At 44.9% G+C, this 19,605-nt stretch overlaps 1 protein-coding gene across 1 annotated transcript; it reads right to left on the bottom strand.

Annotated features, from left to right (window-relative positions):
• Positions 1–3,661: 3,661 nt before the first annotated feature.
• ACCSL (1-aminocyclopropane-1-carboxylate synthase homolog (inactive) like) lies at positions 3,662–17,792 on the bottom strand. Its single transcript, XM_012558880.2, has 15 exons — positions 17,765–17,792; positions 15,428–15,996; positions 13,580–13,639; positions 13,066–13,136; positions 12,590–12,659; positions 12,276–12,342; positions 11,193–11,290; positions 10,866–10,943; positions 10,413–10,513; positions 8,074–8,163; positions 7,311–7,356; positions 7,071–7,212; positions 5,118–5,260; positions 4,880–5,033; positions 3,662–3,744 (listed from the first exon to the last, which is right to left on the bottom strand). The coding sequence occupies exons 1-15, from the start codon at positions 17,790–17,792 to the stop codon at positions 3,662–3,664; spliced, it is 1,800 nt and encodes a 599-aa protein (XP_012414334.2).
• Positions 17,793–19,605: the final 1,813 nt, after the last annotated feature.

Genomic DNA, 19,605 nt, shown 5'->3' with positions numbered 1-19,605 from the left:
GGTGTTAGAAGCAGAAGGAACAGTTTGATAGGAGCCTCAAAGGTAAAAGACAATGTGGAACATTAAAGAACTGCATCAAATCCAATACTGTTGGGGTTTAGGGGGGTGCAGGGAGGAAGGAGAGGCTAGGAGTGGTGAAAAAGGTTGGAGATACAAGGAGGGGCCAGATCATAAATCTCTGAAAATAAACCATGATAAGGCTAAACCACAATGAGTTACCACTGAGTTGACTGTGACTCATGGCCATCCCATGTGTGTCTGAGTAGAACTGGCTCCATAGAGTTTTCAATGGCTGAGTTTGGAAGTAGATGACCAGACCTTTCTTCTGAGGCACCTCTGGGTGGACTCAAACTTCCAACCTTTAGGTTAGCAGCCAAATATGTTAACTGTTTGTACCACTCAGGGCAGTAAGGAACAACTGAGGGATTTTAAGCAGGAAAGTAACCTCAAGATTTTCATTTTAAAACACTCCCCTTGGGAGAAGGGACAAATCTTCCTTAAGAAGAATTCCAAATAATATATGTAGATACTCCCTGCCTCAGGAGGTGCAACTTAATCCCTCCCTGCCTTGATTGTGGGCAGCATGCAGTGACTTGTTTCTAAAGAAGAGTATGGAGAGTAATAGTAACTTTGCAAAGGAGGAATCTGGCCAACATCACCTTAATCAAGTGATCAAGATGAATATCACCAATGATAAGTCATGTTAATATCATGTAACCCCTGATATGAAAAGATCAGGATGCTTCAGCAGAGGTGTACCTAAGGTATGGCAGGTATGGCACTTGCCCTGGGTGCCACTTGAAGGGGGGGGGGTGTTACTGCAATAACGCGAATTGGAGCCGCCTGCCGCAATAGCCAATTCTGAGACGGGTGAGGTGAGCAGCAAGAGGTTTATTATATATCGATGTATAGGAGACAGAGGGGAATAGATTCCTCCAAAAAACCTGTCTCCCCCACTGGAGATCGGCTGAAGGCTTTTATAGGACAGGATTATTGGTGTTAGAAGTTTGTGTTAGTTTCCCCTTGAGGTGGTCATGTCTCCATGAGTTAATCTTCTACTGGTATTCTTGGAGGTTATCTGGTGACATCCTGGTTTTCCTTGTCACAAGATAGGTGCTTTGTTTGGTTTTCATGCTTAGATCATTATCACTTGTTTTCTACCCTCCAAGGAGGAACATCGGTTAATCTTAAACCTTTTGTAGAAACTGGAGAAACAAGATCATAAGACAATGTGGTGGTTAGCAATGCGGAGTAAATAAGAGTGAACCAGGCCTGTGTAGCCTCTTCCAGTGGGAGGTGCCACTGAGCAGTTCCTGTTAATCAGGTATGGCTCAACATCCTTCCTCAAGCACGGCAGACAGAGGCGTAGTGAGGGGCACTTGCCCCTGGGTGAAAGTCAAGGGGATACCAAGAGAAGCAAGGAATGATATTCCAAGGAGCCACAAACATGAAAGGCGCCAACCTGAGGTGGCCAGACAAGATGGGGGAAGGTTATTTCTTTGACACATGGCCACTATCAATGTCTATTCATCTTGGGGGGTGTATTGCAACTTAGAGATTGCCCCAGGGCACTCATTACCCTTGCTACGCCCCTGTACTTCAGCTCTGGTATTCTTTCGAAAAACCCATAACGCCAATCAAGTCATGCAAAAAATCATCAGACAAACCCAAATCAAGGGATGTTCTACAAAATACCTGACCAGCAGTCTTAAAAATTGCCAAAGTAATGAAAAAAAAGGAAAGACTGAGAAACTGTCACAGACCAGAGGAGACTAAGGAAACATGACAACTAAATGCAATGTGGTGTCCTGGATTAGATTCTGGACCAGAAAAATGGCTTCAGTAGAAAACCTGGTGAAATCCAAATCCAATCTGAAGTTTAGTTAACAATGTTGTTGTTGTGTGCCATCAGGTTGATTCCAACTCATAGCAATCCTATAGGACAGAGGAGAACTGCCCCATCTCGTTTCCTAGGCTGTAACCTTTATGGGAGCAGATCACCAGGTCTTTTCTCCCAGAGACCGTCTGGTGGGTTCAATCCATTGACCTTTCAGTTAGCAGCTGAGCGCTTAACCATTGTACTACCAGGTCTCCTTTAGTTAACAATAATGTACCAATGTTGGTTTTTTTAGCTTAAATAACCATATACTATGGTAATGGAAGATGTTAACATTAGGGGAAAACAGATGAGGAGTATATGGAAACTCTCTGTAATACCTTGGTAAGTTCTCTGTACAAATCTAAAGTTATTCCAAAATAAAACATTTTTTAAAACAACGGATCTAACCTAACGACAGAGCTAGGGAGGTTTTGTTGGAGAGGAGAAGTAGGGAGTTCATAGTCTGCTTCTAGATCTGCAGACAGAAAGCTTTGTTCTTTCAGAGACATAACATTTCTTTTAGGTGACAACTAGATTCAGTCTTAACAGATGAGCCCATTTGAATTATTTTGATATTATTACTATTTGCCCTTGTTAGTGAGATATCTTTGCAAACCAAGTTGGGTGTCTTATTACAAGATTTTGCTGGACGTGGTTTTTTATGACAATTTTACTTTGAATTAAAATTTTTTAATGGGCAAAAAAAATCAAAGACATAAAAACAAGAGAACTGAATTGCCAGTAAGCACATGAAAAGATGATCATCATTAGCCATCAGGGAAATACAAATTAAAAACAGAATAAGATCTACATACCCACCAGAATGACTGAAATTTCAATGAGATTGACAACACCAAATGTTGGCAAGAATGTGGAATGCCCAGAACTTTTTACATTGCTTGTCCCCAGAAATTCCATTTCAAAAGCCTTTGGAAAGGCAAGAGTGGAAAGAACTCTGAAAATACTCGGGATTAAACACCCACCAAAGGAGCCCTAGTGACACAATGGTTAAGTGCTCGGCTGCTAACCAAAAGGTCTGTGGTTCAAATCCAGCAGCCACTCCGTGGAAGAAAAGACCTGGTGATCTGTTCCTGTAAATATTTCAGTCTAGGAGACTCACAGTTCTACTCTGTCCTATAGTGTCGCTATAAGTCAGAATCAACTCTATGGCACACAACAACATATACCCACCATGCCACTTAGCAGCTCATGTGTAAGATGGGTGTGATCTTATGAGGATCCTATGGGAACATGGGTGAAGAGAACCTGACACCTAGAAAGTGCTCCATCAGTCTGGAATCACTTCTTTCTTTCTGACCTGGCACAGATAGTATTCTTCACATTCAACCTGCCTTAGTGTTTAAAGATAAAAAGGACAGAAACCCATCTAGCTCCTGCACAAGATTAGGAAGAATGTGAACACAAAATAAAACAGACCTGGAATTTAAGAGAATATGGAATTTATTAGACACTGAATTTTTTTAAAAAACCCCATCTAAACAGGGACCCAGGGGACTCCCTTTATCCTACTTCAGGTGCCCCCTAAGCCTTCCCAACCTCAGTAAAAACATCCATTTCACCACACACACAATGGTTAGCAAAGACTAAAAAGATGCAAAGCTTCCAAAAGTGACAGATGTTTAGCTCAGTTCAAGGAGGTCAATGACTGGGCCAGATGAGACTGTTCCTGGAGAAGCCCACTGTTTGCTCAGTCACAGCAGCAGTTCAATGTCGCAGCCCTCTGGAACAACTGAGCTTGTGGCTGGATGGGAGGCAGACAGCCTACTCCTTCTGTGCATCTTCTAAGAGCCTCACTGTCAACTCCTCCTTCTGTTCTTGTAGCACTTCACAGAACCGATGCATTGCTAGAGGGTCCAAATGGAGACAAATACTTAGTGGATTGGCAGGTGGGCCTCAAACATACCCAGGTCTTGGTAGACGATCCCTGAAATTCTTATTCAGTGATTCTACCAATGCTGAACTTTAGGCCTCCCTTCTTTGGGATGGATTTTATGTCTACCTGCCACATCCCCAATGGCAATGTCATAGCAGCCTGCTAGATACCTTAAAGTCTCATATCAAATCCTGTACCTTGACTTATAGCCATGGCCTCATCAAGTGTTCCATGCGTCTAGAGTCTTTTCAAAAGGAGCCCTTGTGGTGCAGTGGTTAAGCGCTCAGCTGTTAACTGGAAGGTCCGCGGTTCGAACCCACCAGCAGCTCCGCGGGAGAAAAAGAGGTGGTGATCATCTCCCATAAAGATTTATAGCCTTGTTCTACACTCTGTCCTATAGGGTCACTACTAGTTAGAATTGACTGAATGGCAATGGGTAGGGTAGTATCTCTTCACTCAATCTGCTCTCTACACTAGCCAAAAAGATATTGCTGCAGCATCAAAGTTCCCCTTGTCTCATTCATTGCTGCATTCCCAGCAGGTAGAATAGTGCCTGGCATGCAGTGTGAGGCAATAAATACTTGTTAAAATGGATGTGATGGTCTCTAAAATCTTCAGAGGAGTATCTGAACTCCATAGCATAATATACAAGAGAGGAACTTCCATCATCTACCCATCCATCCCCACTACTGGACTGCAAGTCCTACAGGGCCAGAGTACCACTTCTTAGAGGATTATACATAGTCTCAATGCCTTGTTCAATGTCGGGCACAAAACAGACACCTGAAGGTATAATGAATTAGTAGGTATGTATCTCAAGCACCTATCAGTTCCTGTTTACAAAGGCATTTAATTAAAGATATGAAGATTGAAACAGGTAGAATAGAAGGACAAGCTATAGGCTGCTAAAAGAAAAAGGGAAAAGTCACAGGGGCAGATTAACCAGTAAGCACAGTACATACTGGCTTAATTGTATTTACTTACTAATCCATAGTGAACAATTTCACATGGGTTTCACCACATCTTGATCATTCAGGAGTTGGGTTATAGAGAAGTTGGTGGGGCATCTTTGAAGGAGCCAGGATTGGGAGGTCAGCACCACTCACCCACTTTCAGCCGGTGGGGTTTATCCGCAAAGACAAGGCGGAACCAGCCTGGCTCCTTACACATGTAGGACTTGCCACAGGACAGCATCACCTTGTTATCCAAGAAGCGGTGGTGGAGGACTAGCTCCGTCTCAAATGTACACGGGTCCAGGTACTAGGGAGGGCAGAGGACAGAGCTTAGCCCAGGGTCTATTTGCAGTTCTGCCCCAGAATGCTAGTCTTCATTCCCAGACCTAACCTTTTTCAAATTGATCCAGATATAGAAGCCAGAGCCACGATTGAGAAAGGGGATCTTCAAGGCCTTCAGCTTGCCTGTGACATACTTGTGAGCTTCCCGGAGCCGGGACCAATTAGTGGGCAGGTACACTTTATCAATCCAATCTGGATGAATGGAGGAAGAGAGCCATCACAGGTTTTGTGTCAGATCTACCAAAGGGTTCCTTACCAACTGCTCCCTATCTGGTCTTCATGCCAGCTCTTCTATCCAAGACTATCATATTTGAATTGATGGCATCCATCAACACATCTATGTGTTATGGGCATCCATACCCAACACACCCACCTCTCATCTATGGCTTAGGTAGAGACATTGGGTTTCTCAATAGTTCAATAGAAACGCTCTGTTTGCATTTATACCCCTGAGGCAAGGAGGAGGTATAATGGAAGAATATCCCCTAAAAGGGGTTGATGCTCCTGGTGTCAACTGGAGAAGCAGCAGGTCCCCATATCTCCTGCCTTTGAGCCTCACACTATGGACTTTGAGGAACCTGGGGTGCTCTTAGCTCAATTGTCCTTGGTATTAGAACCATCTGTTATTAAAACTATCTGGAGTTTAATGCCTAAACTATACCCTCAAGATTATCTACATCAGACTCTTTGGGATGGGGCCCATGCACTAGTATTAAAGCTCCCTAGGTAATTCCCATGTGCTGCCGAGGTTGAGAATCAATGTTCTAGGGGCTGGGAAGCTGGTTTCTGCCAAATATCAAAGGGTCTGGTGCATATAGGAAAACATCCAGTTAAAATTTCTCCTATCTACCTCCTTCCCTATTCAAAGCTGAAATTAAACTGTTTTTTTTAAGCCATCTTATTTTATTACATTAGTTTGTTTCATTATATCCCAGCTTTTTATTTAAACCCTTCAAACTGTTTGGCTGAAAAGTGGTCTCTCTGGGAATGGCTTCAGTTCCCAATCAAAGGGGTTTCTTAAGGCCATGGTCTTGGGGGTTCCTTCAGTCTTTTTTGTGAATTTGATTTTTTGTTGTATGTTTTTCTCCTTCTCTGTCCGGGACCTTCTGTTGTGATCCCAGTCAGCGCTGTCTGCAGTGGTGGTGGGGCACCATCTAGTTCTTCTGCTCTTGGGTTCATGGAGGCTGTGGTTCATGTGGTCTATTAGTCCTTTGGACTAATTGCTCCCTTGTTAACTCAGAAATCTTACCTAACTTTCTTTGATAAATTGTCTGTAAATACCCTGACCTCTTAAAACTCTTAAATGATGTTGCAGCCCCCTTCACTAATTAATGTGTTAAATCTTTGACACGTTTATTTTAAAAAAAAAAAAAAAAAAAAAAAAAAACCTTCCAGCCTGGTATCTGCTCTATTATAGAGGATTAAAGAAAAGGGGTCTTATCTACATTTGGGCCACAGCATGAAAGGGGGTAAGTTCCCTTTAAGGCCAGCATTCACTTGAGATCCAGGGGGGAATATGAATCTAGGTGCCATAAATCTAGCCACATCAACTCCCCCAGATGGAACTCTCCTTTTGGTCACCTTGGAAGATGAGGTTAAGCTGTATTAGAGGATGCAGGGAGTTTCTTTGTAATCTTTTCCTGAAGCAAGCAGGGGATTAGAGAAGAAAGGAGACATTTACATAAAGACCGATTTTTCAACTTCCTACCTTCAGATCTTAAGAGTGCAATTGACTATCCCCTTTCTAGGCAGAGTAAGAGCTACCAGACATCCAGAAGTTCAAGCCCATGCTGTGTTTTAGACCAGCACCTGCATCATCCCACTGCACCATCTGAGCTGCATCCTACCCTCCTTCAAACTTCATGTCCTGCCAAGGCCAAGCCTGAGACAGTGAACAGGATCTCCGTGTATGAAGGGCATTAACAGAGGTCCAAGAAGACCCAGGAATTCCCTGTGGCCAAGAAGTCCAGCCAAGATGCTAGCCTAGGATGGAGCTCAGTACCTCTGTCCTGGAGCAGCCGACACAGCTTATGCTGGGTGATGCCAGAGATGCTGTGGAGGTAGCCAAAGGCACTCATGGCAGTGACCACTGCCTTGCTGCGGGTGTATAGAGTGCCAAAACGGAAGCCAGAGATGCCAAAATCCTAGAAAAAGAGTAGTAGGGGAGAGAACACCTGGTTTGGGTACCTTCTGCTCCTGTTCTCCTTCCTTCCCCACCCAAGGATCGACAGCTGGGGCTCACCTTACTGGTACCCCAGATCACATGGGTCCTGTTGGGGTCAGGCAAACTAGAGAAGAGATAGTACAATCAAGGTTATGGAGGAATAGTTGAAGGATAAAGACTTGACGTGTATGAAAGGAAAGGAGAAAGAGGACTTGAGGTCACTCCCAGACAGGTGGGCCAACAGAGGTCAATACTGCCCTAATTAAGGCAGAAAGTCAACACAAGGCATCCTAGATGGAACAACTCTCAAGTGCCCACTGAATAAAGTCCAGGGCCCTCAGCCTGGCTCGTGGCCCTTCTACAGCTGGTCCCAAGCCACCTTCTTGGCGTTTGGCTAGTCATATATGGCCACCCACCATTCCTAGAACGTGCTCACCTATTTCTTACTGCCTCAGCTTTTATGTAGCTATTCCTTCTACCAGGCATGCACTTCCCTTGATTTTCTTGCTGGACTCCTATCCAAGGGCCAAATACTACCCCTGGGGAAGTTCTGCTCTGTGCTGTACTTAACCAAGAGCTTCCTACCCTGGTCTTCTGTAGGGCTTTATCTTGACTTCTGACAGCACACTTTCTACCCTGCCTTCAAGTTATCTTGTATATAACATGACTTTTAGAAGATACTTGGGAGGAAAAATGATGCTTTGTTCATTTTCACATTCCCCTTGCTACTTAACTCAGTACCTAGCACATAGCCAATGAAGTTTTTGGCACGTAAACAACGCACCATGCAGAGCAGGAACCCCATGGTTTTTATTCCCAGCTCCAGCTAAGACCAACTCACCTTTCCATGCTCAGGACACTGTGGAATGTGGTGGATTTATCAAATACAGACAGCATGTAAATCTCATCTATAATCACATGTAGCTTATGCCTGCAGATTGGACAAAAGAAGAACAAGAGCAAAGTTCTTTCTCTAATCATAATTAACTTCCTTTTACGATCTTTCCTAGGTACAGATCAGATTTCCTACCACCCCAGCAGCCCACCAAACCCTTCAAGGGGCATGGTAAGGTACTAGAGTATGGCAGGTATTATACTGGCCCTGGGTATGTGGTGCAACTAAGCAATTTCTATTAGCCCAGTACAGCCAGCAGCATACCTATGGAATATGGCACCTATGACAAGCACTGAAATTGTGCCCTGTCCAAACATCTGACACCCCTCTTTTAGATATCTTTACCATAATATCAGCTCAAAAATACAAGTCAAGTTCATTAATCTTTTAATTAGCATATTACCATGCTTGAGGAAGGACGTTGGGCCACACTGAGATAATAGAAAAACTGCTCAGTGGTGCCACGCACCCAGAGCCAGTGCAATACCCTAGATACGCTACTGGTAAGGTGGAATGGGGTGGTACACTAGAAGGGACAGTTAGACCTGGCTTGGGGGTACTGGGAAGGATAGGACCCAAGTAAGACACATGAAAACATCTTATCTAACCCTTCATCCATCAGTCAGAGAGCAAGGGGAAGGGGCTGGGTGTCTTACAGAGTTGGAGCCCGATGAGTCAGGAGCCCCTTACTTGGGGTATTAATCGAGTGATGGCACTGGGCTATGTGCTTATGTGCATCATCTCGTTTATTCTCCCCAGCAACCCTCTGGAGTAGTACTGTCATCTCCATTTCACAAATGAAGAAACTGAGGCCCTGAGATGTGAAATTCCCTTGATTAGCAGGTGCTGGAGCTCGCATTTGAACCCAGTTCTGTAGAATTCCAGCCCAGCATCTCCAGCATTCTTTCCCCTGCCCCCATGCTCTGCCATAAATTGGTCTGGCTTAGTTATGGAGTTTGAATAAATCTGTCTTTTCTAGAAAATGGAAGATTATCTGCCCTAACGAATAGGGGTATTTTAAGACTCCAGCACTAACAAATGTTAACACGTTCTTAGGAATGGGAGGTGAAAATTCTATGTTGTTGTTGTGTGCTGTCAAGTGATTGTGACTCATAACAACCCAATGTGGCAGAGTAGAACTGCCCCATAGGGTTTCCAAGGCTGTAATCTTTATGGGAGCAGGTCTTTTCTCCCACAGAGCTGGTGGATGGGTTTGAACTGCCAAGCTTTTGGTTGGCAGTTGAGCTGCTTAAGCATTGTGCCACCAGGGCTCCTTGAAAGTTCTATAGGAACATGGTTTTCACCTGGTGAGGTCTGAGTTTGCCTTCCTGAGCACCTTAGGCCAAATTGTTTAGGAAATGAATGTTGGGAGAAAGTGATTATATGCTACAATAAGTTGAAAAGCAACAGAACTATATTATAATAGTTTTGTATATATCTGTATATTGGCAAAGCCTAGAAACGAAATGGCAAGAAAAGTTTGAAGTGGTAAGCATGTGGGTGCATTTTCCTTCATTTCAATTTCAATTAGTTGTATATAACTTCGTGAAGTATGGTATGTAGTAAGAGTAATTAGGGTAAAGCTTCTGACTTCTTGACTATAGGTGATAGAAACCCTTTCTAGGGACTTCACCTAGTCACGAGGATTTCATTTTGCTTGGATCTACACAGTCATTGCCCATGGAAGCAGCAGTCGAGAAATCAGATGACATATTGCGTTGGGCAAATCTGCTGCAAAAGACCTCTTTAAAGTGTTGAAAAGCAATAATGTTACTTTGAGGACAATGGTGCACCTGACCCAACCCATAGTATTTTCAATCGCTTCATATGCATGCGAAAGCTGGACAGTGAATAAGGAAGACCAAAGAAGAATTGACGTCTTTCAGTTATGGTGTTGGCGAAGGATATTGAATATACCATGGACTGCCAAAAGAACGAACAAATCTGTCTTGGAAGAAGTACAGCCAGAATGCTCTTTAGAAGCAAGGATGGCAAGACTTTGTCTCATGTACTTTGGACACATTATCAGGAGGGACCAGTCCCTGGAGAAGGACATCATGCTTGGTAAAATGGAGGATCAATGAGAAAAAGGGAGACCCTCAACGGGATGGATTGACATAGTGGCTCAACAGTGGGCTCAAGTATAACAATGATTGTGAGGATGGCGCAGGCCCGGGCAGTGTTTCACTCTCTTGTACATGGGGTGTCTATGAGTCGGAACCAACTTGACAGCACCTAACAACAACAATAATAACATCTAGTTACAAGGGGTGGAACTCACATACCTCTCGGCAAATTTCAGGTATTCCTTCAGTGAGTCTTGGGAGTAGATGTCACCCAGAGGATTCTGAGGGTTGATTAGCACGAGGCCTCTGACCTTTTTCCTCTAAAAAGAACCCAAACATAACTGAGTGAACAGAAATCTTTAATATCTATCACAAATTCAGCCAAGGGTTCTTCATAGGTCAGGGCACCCAATATAGGACATCTAATTAAGGCCTAGGGAAGGATCTTGAAGCAGCAGCTATCATACTGCCTGCAGAGGGGAAGCAAAAAGAGCTCTGAGGACTGGTATCAACAGGAGACAGAGATCCTAGGGGAAAACTCCCCTGGGCTCATTCCCTGTCTCTTAATAGACAGTCCACAAGGTCTTGGTGAGTATATTGTAACAGAGTCTCAGTACTTAGCCCCTTTCAGAGCCAGCAGTAGCCATCTTGAAAACACAGTTCCCTCCTTACCTTAAGCCTAGCTTCATGTAGGCCTTGCTCCAACTTGTCCACAGTGAGCTGGAAAGGTCGAGTGTTCTCACCAGTGATCTGGAAAGCAGTGCCTGAGAATTGTCCATCTGGAAGAGCTGAGCCTTGATTCCTCATTTCCTTAAACCCACAACAATCCTTTGCCTTCATACCAAGGCCTCTAGTCCAACATGCCTTCTTTATCCTGATTTCTCCACCCCTCCTCACCATCATTCATATGGTAAGATTGCAAGACCCCCTATGTATTCCCACTGCCCCTAGGAAAGTCCCTTGCCTAGGTAGGCTGAGCAGAAGGGGCCCCATTCTGACCTCACTGTCCAGGTGGACGAAAAACAGCTCAATGTTCGCATACAGACGGGAGCTAAAGGCTAGACCACCATAGAAGGGGGTGGGGATCAGAAAGACCTCTGAAAGCACAAGACAATGAAGTTTTCAGTCCACAGTCTCTCAATCAGACCTACCACCACCTCCTCCCCCCGAGACTAGCAGCAAAGCTACCAACATAAAAGGTCAGTTTGGCAATGCCTCTAACCTTGGGATTAGTGCTCTTGGACTTAGAATCTATAAAATTTAATTCATTCTTATAGCCAATACTTGGGGGGAGACTCAAGTTTCTCTTTGGGGGTACACTAAAGAATGAGAAAAGGGAAGAATATGACTGAATGGCTCAGAATCAGGGCATGAATCAAGCCAGGCTTGCTAGCTGGGGGAACACTGGTCATTTGGAGAGTCTTGTCGGCTTCAGGCCAAACACTAGAAGCCAAGGCCCATACACAGGGAGGGCTCTTCTCTCTCTCCTTTTTACATGGCTCAGGTTCTTTGTACCTGCTGATCTCATACGTTCTTTTCTTCCTATCCATTTGGCCTCATTGGTGAGCTACCCAATGACCCACACCTTTGAATGAAACAAGCCATCTTGGATACTTCTTTCCATGCAGCCAGAGCTCATTAAGATCAGAGACTCTTGTATGGGCATTGATTAAAGTGAGGTTGAGAATAGATCTCACAGCCTTATTTGTTCCAGGAAAAACTGCAATTTTTTCCATAGAAAGTTGGAAATCTATACAATCTAAGCCAATTTGCCAGGGCTCTCAGTATTGGAGTTGAGACCAAAAGTCAACTCAGCGTAATGGGCTGGTTTCCATTGTCATTTCTGAGGCCTACCACCTTGAAGATTATCATTATGTACCACCTCTATGTTAAATGGGGATCCAAACTCCTCACTCCCATAGAAATAATAGGAAGATATACTGGTTAGTATAGGAGAAATCCCAGCACTTTGGGGGAAAGTCCTTGATCAAGATGGTCTTTTTCCTCAAAGCCCAGTGCCCACATACTTCTGCCCATAGCCTGGTGGTTCACTGAGAGTGAAAGCAGAGCCCATTGACTTACCCCCTACATCACACAGAACCGTGGCCAGTGCTGAGAAGACAGAGCAGCAGCCATTGAGAGCAACTACCTGAGACACATAAAAGGCAGAAATTAAGTCAAAATGCAAGACCCAAGTGAAAAAGGGGCAGCCACTCTGTTTCCTTTAGTGGGGAACAGTGATAAGGATCCTCCTCAGTTGGGACTCATTGACATTCACTCTGCCCAAGCCCTGAGACTCTTCACTGGTTCTCCCCATTCCCCTGGAAAACTCAAGAGAGTCCCCTCAAAATACAGCCTTGCACCAGAGTGGCAGCAAGGCCAGAAAACTGACTCACATTTTCTGGATCAAGAGGAACAGGTGCCTTGCAGTAGTAGGTCAGGAACCGGGCCACTTCTTCCCGTAGGCTGTTGACAGACCCAGAGAGACCGTGTGGTTTCTAGGCCTGGAGACCCTTCCTCATTCAGAGTCTAGCCTTTAGTCCTTTTCAAAGGGTAGAGTGTCTAAACTAGAAAGGATCTTTGCTACCAAGTTCAACCTCATTTTACAGGGCTACCAACTAAGGCTATCAACTCCCCAGGTCACACAGATAATAAGTGTGTGAGCTGGGACAAGAACTCAGGCCTTTTGAATTATAAGAGAGTGCTATTTCTACTATGCCAGGTTGCTTCATGATCTTTTGCTCTACGTATTTGCTAGAATTCATTACCCAGAGATAAAGGGAGACAACCAACCAAGACTGGTGCCTTGAATCCTCCCCTGGATGAGGAGAGATGCCTGTGGACCAGGTACATGGATCTGAAGGTTACTTACAATGGTTGCCCTCTCCAATCACAGTATTGTAGCAGGGCATCCTCAATGTAGTTCATGTCACTCCGACTCAACTGTTGGCAAAGAGAGTTTAAGGGCAACCCAACTGGGGAAGGCCATGATGCCTCATTTACTCCTAGTATGCACACAATGTTTGCCCTGCACATACGTGACCTCCTAGAAGGGGAATTGGTATGCATGCTGTACACTCCTTGCTGAATGGAGGCTTCCATCTTCTCATCATAGATTACACAGATAACTCACCAGGCAGTGTTTAATTTTACAACCTTCTCCATCTTACACTTGGGCCAGAGGTTCCCTTGGCAGCCGACCCACCATATACTTATCCAGAGAATACCTCTGGACACAGTCAGCAAGGCCAGGAGATTAGATGTGCTGTTCTAGAAATTATTTATCCAAACTCCTAAGCCCCACTCTTGTATCTACCACATGCTCAGGAACATTCCAGGGCGGCTGGGCCTGGGGGAGTCCCCACACAGCCCAGAACATGGCTTACCCTTTTAGTCATCAGGTCAATGCAGAGCTTGTTCTCACTGGTACTAAGGTTAATGAAGCCCTGGAGATGGGAGGAATCTGAGATCAGTCCTCTTGTTGTGTCCTACATGGACCCGTTTAAAAATGCCAATAAGCTAATATCCATCTTGGATTAGTCCAGCTGGATCTCTCCCTGCCCCACAAAGCAGTTTGACAACCTTAAGTGGTAGAAAACTTTCCATAAACCCAACATCTTATTACAGCTTGCAAATTTCTCCCTTTAGAGCCACATAGGTAATGGTAATAGTAGCTATATTGTGGACCAGCTACTAGTCACTGAGTTCTGCTTTGTGCCAGACACTAGATGAATTGTTTCATGTGGTTGCTTTAACTCTCACAGCTCCTGAGAAGGCTGTATTATGATCCCTGCTTTAAAACGGTGAAACTCAGGAAGTTTGAATAACCGACTTGCCGTGTGACCAGGGGTGGATTATCCAATAGGCAAGGTAAGCAGAGTGATTACTAGATCATCTGTAGTGAACAATTTCACATATTTTTACCACATTAAAGAGTCTGCTTCTAGGTATGGCTGGCATCTTTCTCCCAACCCCACAGCACCTTCCTATAGAATCAAAACTTTTCGAATTTACAATCCCTGACAATTTACAAGTTCCCTGTGAAAAAGTGAGATTGTTCAATACAGATTAGTAAGTGAGCACAAGTGATCCCATGCTTCCCTTGCTTATTGGGTCATCCGCCTGTGTGTGTGACCTCATGTGACTGACAGAAGTCCACCTGCCTGATTCCAGACCCTGGACCCTTAACTACCACAGGCCCTACCTCGTACCCATCTCTGCTATTCCTCCTTCCATGTAAGAGCCCTTCAAGTCATTGGAGGAGGTATAGTCCCTCAGAGCCCAGTGGAGATACCTGACTCAAACCCCAGAAAAGCAGATGGCCGTCAACCACACATCACTCATACAGGACAGAGAGGGTAGTATGGCTAGTGCTACCCACCCAGAGTCCTTCACTCCCACTCTGGCTACAGAGCTGCTATGAACCCCCTTTGCTGAGAGCCTTTCATTGAGTTCTTATCCTCCTTTAGGATAATATCCTAACACCACACCATGACCTACCGCTGCCCACCTCTTGCCACAGTGCTCATTGTCCCTACTCTAGCCACATGATCCTCTTTCCCAGTCATTCCAGGCCCTTCCCATCTTAAAGCTTTCATTCACAGTGTTCCTCCCTCCTGGATGCCCCTACCCCAATATGGTAGGCTGATTCAGCCTTAAAGACAAAGAGACCTTTCCAGACCACCTGAAGAAGGTATCCCTTAATGCTCTTAGGGACACTGAGGTTTGCTTCCCCAATAGCTGACTACATCTATCACCAGTCTAAGCTCCTGAGGGGCAGGTTCACTCACCCTGGTGAGCCAGTGCATGACTTCTAGTTGTTATAAGCTGGGATTTAGGGAAAGCATGCCTGGGGTATTCAGACCCCAGATCTATAACTTTCTTGGGCACATCCCCTTATTTCTATGCCCCTTCTCTTTTCTATGGAGCCCTGGTGGTGCAGTGGTTAAGACCTTGGCTGCTAACCAAAAGGCCAGCAGTTCAAATCTATTAACCACTCCTTGGAAACCCTATGGGGCAGTTCTAGTCTGCCCTATGGGGCAGTTCTAGTCTGCCCTATGGGGTCACTATGAGTTCGAATTGGCTTGATGGCAACAGGTTTGGTTTGATCCCTTATCTATAAGAAGACAGCTTCATGGGCTGTGAAGATTAAATGAGAGCATGCAGTACTGAGCACAGAGGTGCTCAGTAAATCTAAGTGATTAGTCCCCTGGTACTTGTTCCTGTATTCTCACCAAGGTGTTGTTATCCTCATGGTATTTGTCTCCATGGTAGGCGTTGTAGGCTTGGAACTCGGAGTGGTAGAAGTCAGAGATGTCTTCCCCACGACTGGAGAGGTCATGGATGACAAATGCAGTTTTGAACTCACTCAACAGGGGAGGTATCTGGTCAGGATGCCTGGGTGAATGGGCTCCCTGACCACCTCCAGCATTACTCCCAGTATCCATGGAGCATGGAGGCAGTTGGAGCCCTAGGCCACTCCAGGACCTAGACTGTAGGATGTCGGCCAGCTGACTCATTAAACGGATCAGGAGGGCTTCCTGCTCATATATGACCTGACTGTGCCTCTGCTGCAGGTTCAGCCTCTGCTCCTCCAGCATCAGGTCCTGCTGCCTGTACCTGGTCATCAGCTGCAGGAAGCACTCCTCCATGGTCTGCTGTAAGTGCAGTACCATCTCCAACAGCTGGGGGCAGATACTCTGGGCTCTGAGGCCTCGGCCCCTCTTCTGTCCGCGGGGCATGAGGAGGATGTCTGTCTGGCAACTCTGTGTGTTTGTATAGGCCTCAGCAAGCTGGCTGGCACCTGCAGAGAAGGAAAGAGACCATGCACTGGGGCAAAGGACACTCTTCTTGACCCTCAAGCTCTAAGGGTCCAGTCGTGACCTCAGGCTGGTCACTGGCTTCTTTGACCTCTATGCCTTGGTTATGGGCCTAGATTGGTTCAGGATACCAAGACCCTTTTTTCTAAAAATCTAGATGCATGCCTCTTCCACCAAATGCCACCATTCTAAAGAGTTTTTCTTCCCCTGAGTAACATCTACACCCATACATAAAATCTTGTTATTTCTTTTACAGGCTTGTGGCACCAGTACCTAAAGTGCCAAACACCCTATTGAACCTCTCTAAACCATGCTTAGTCTGTGTGATGGTTAAAATTGTGTGTCAACTTGGCTGGGCCATGATTCTCAGTGTTTTGGCAGTCGTATAATGTTGTGATCACTCCTCTGTTGAGATTTGATACGTGATCACCCCCATGATGGGATCTGCTGTGAGTAGCCAGTCAGTTGAAGGGGAGTTGCCTTGGGCATGTGGCCTGCATTGAGTGTGTGCAGACATTCAGGTAGGGCTGGGGGCTTTTGCCCATTCTGGATTCTGCAGCTGGCTTCTGTTCATCTGACCTCTGGTTGTTGGGACTGGAGCTAGCAGCTTACCTGCTGTATCACCTGCCAATCTTGGGATTCATCAATCTTCACAGTCTGTGAGCCAACAGCCCTGCTCTCCAGTCTGCAGATCTTGGCTTTGCCAGCCCCTGTGGCTACAAGAATCAGGAGAAGCTTCTTTCCTGACCCGCGGACTTGGGACGTTACAGCCTCTACAACTGCATGAGCCATTTCCTTGACATAAATCTCTCTATACATATTTATACACTTTACTGGTTTTGCTTTTCTAGAGAACCCAGCCTAAGACAGTCTGCTTGTGATGTTCCCATAGCAGCCTATATTTCTCCTTCATGATACTTCATATTGCTGCTTGTTTAGTATCTGCCCAGGTCAACCTTCATCATTATATCCTCAGCACAGTGCCTGGCCCACAGGTAACTAACAAGAGTGAGTAGGAGAGGCACAACCATGAGAATGTTGCCAAGTCAGTGAAGGGCTGAGTCACGAATGATTACTTTGGCCAAGAGAGATGCAGCAGTGGCCAGATGAAGCTACTGGGAAAAGTTGTAGCAAGTCTTGACTTAGGATGCCAAATTTTCATCAACAGTGACACAAAGAACTTCAGTTATCAGTGTTAGGAACATAAAGTTCAGAAAGAAACTGAAGAAATATGAGCCCTTATACCTGGCCAAACCCTTTGTTCCTCAAGCAAAAGCCTAGCTCTAGCACAAACTCCCTTCCCTAGAAGTAAGATATTCATTTCAATGAGGCTCTCAATTCTGGAGGAAGGCAGCTGCCACACTGTCTATCCAGGTGCTGTACTTAGATATCATAGGGGGTCAATTCAAGGGTCAGGTGGGCTTCCTTTGGGTTTTGTCTCCCAAAATGCAGTACCCATCATCCTGGTTGGTCCTGAGGAATGCTGGTGGGAAGGGCCAAGATGGTGGTGATAACCTCCCTCCAATGGGCAAGAAGCTATCATCACCAGGGGGCTTCTGCTTTCTCCCAGCACTGAGCTCTCATATACTGAATGTATTCGCCCTGTGTCACCTTAATAGCAAAATCAAAGACATGCCAGCTCTGTAGTGTCAGCCAGACCAGCCCATGGTCCCAGAATTTAAGCTGTTACTCCAGTTCAGAGTGGATTAGGGGCTTTTTTGGTCTTCTTGTCCTGCAAGTCCTTGCTGTTACCATGGTCACACTCATCTTCTCCATCCATCCAGCCCTCAGCCAGGAACTCCAGGTACGCAGGAAACAGATCAGGATGAATAGGGGAGCTGGGAGGGCATTGTGACCCAATAGGCCATTGGAAGATGGAGGCTAAAGGAATTAGAAGAACCTCTTCAGGCAGATTTATGGAACAGAATATGAGGGTCAAGGTAAGTAACTGAAAGAAGTGTGCTTTCTGGTAAATGGTGTTTTCTGATAATAAAGTAAATTATGAGGCAAAGCCAAGAGGAAGTCTGGAAGTTGGATCTCAACTGAGACCTGTCTTTTCTATAGGGAAAATGTGTTGTAAACAATATTCCACAAAGGAATAATGCCCCTAAACCTCAGCCCTAAGTTGTCTGGTATTGGGTATCCCAACCCTCTTCTTGGGTCTTCTTAGCTGTATCCTTGGTTTCAATATTCCTCAGTCTCTAACTTACCTCCCCTCCAACCATACCCAGGACCAGAATAGCTGGTACTGACAGCCCCCTGCTCAGAGTGAGAGATAGACCTTAATTAGAAGCTGGGAAGAAGAAATCAACATGGGAAGGAAACCAGGAACAAGCTAGCCTCCTGTTCTCATTTGGGATGCCAGCCCACGGGTGTACTGCTTATACTAGGATACTACTACTACTACTGTTACTACCTGTTGCTGTCGAGTTGATTCTGGCTCATAGCGACCCTATAGAACAGAGTAGAACTGCTCCATAGGGTTTCCAATGAGCGGCTGGTGGGTTCAAACTGCCGATCTTTTTTGGTTAGCAGCAGTGGCATGCCGTAGCTCTTAACCACTGCGCCACCAGGGCTCTACACACCAGGATACAGGACACTTTTAATGTCATATTAAGTTCACCCCACAAGTCCTTCTAGTGCTGCCTTGCCCTTCTGGCCTTTCCTCCCCTTGCCATACACCTGCTTCTTCTGGTATCTCACTCTAATCTAATTCAAATTCTTCATTCTCCATATGGTAAATGTGCATAGGAATTGGAAAGTTTTCTTTATGTACATGGTAGGGGAAGAGGTATTTGGAGTTATAGATCTCTAAATACAAAGTAAAAAATGGAAAGCTTAGATAAGAGTTGCCTTGAGAGGTTTAGGTTTATTCCAAAATTGTTACTCACCAACTGTAGGATGTTGGAAGGATTACACTCCCTATCTGGGATTCAGTTTCCCCATATGTAAGATGAGAAAATACTTACCTCAATTAGAGGTGAAAGACTGAGCTCAATGAAAACAAGTCACCTCTAGGATCCTACAGTAGAGTCAGGATTTAAACCTAGGACCTCCCACTTGAGCCCAGAACCCCCAGGAAGAAGAGTGAACTAGCAGAAACCAGTACTTGCATGGACTGAAGCCTGGCTTCATGTCACATAATGGCCCAGAAAATCTCAATTTCTGAAGTTGGATTAAGATGATCCTGTATTATTGGTGACCCCAAGTCCCTGGCAGAAGAAAACAAATACTCTCTGGAAGCAGTTCTTAGACTTAGGTTTTTTTTTTGTTTTTGAAAAATCATTTTTTCAAATAGAGAGTATACCACACAAAGTCCAGGCACATGAACAAACAGTTTAAGCAAAAACCAGCATAGACAACAAAAAGACCAACAGAACTTCAGCTATTGGAATTAGATTGTAAAATGATTGTTTTTCTCTTCAAGGAGATAAAACCCAAGCTTGAAAATTGACAGAAAATTGGAAGTTATTAAAATGATAATTTTTAAAGAAAACAAGAAATTTTAGAAGTTAAAATACAAGACCAAAATTTAAAACTCAATGGAAGGGTTTAACATCAGATTAGACACAGCTAGAGAAAATTAATGACCT

Source organism: Trichechus manatus, unplaced genomic scaffold (genome assembly GCF_000243295.1).
Source record: "Trichechus manatus latirostris isolate Lorelei unplaced genomic scaffold, TriManLat1.0 scaffold00191, whole genome shotgun sequence".
Classification (NCBI taxonomy): Eukaryota; Metazoa; Chordata; class Mammalia; order Sirenia; family Trichechidae; genus Trichechus; species Trichechus manatus.
The sequence above is the reverse complement of the archived record's forward strand: the minus strand, read 5'-3'. Positions and strand labels throughout refer to the sequence as shown.

Bases quoted from the DNA above. Each gene is read 5' to 3' on its own strand.
- ACCSL (XM_012558880.2), bottom strand. From the start codon at position 17,792: ATGGATGGAGAAGATGAGTGTGACCATG. The intron at 10,944-11,192 runs GTCAGAATGGGG...ACTGCTTTCCAG, and splicing joins TCGTCCACCTGGACAGTGAG to ATCACTGGTGAGAACACTCG. The intron at 3,745-4,879 runs GTGAGTGGTGCT...TGGACCCTCTAG, and splicing joins ACCCCACCGGCTGAAAGTGG to CAATGCATCGGTTCTGTGAA.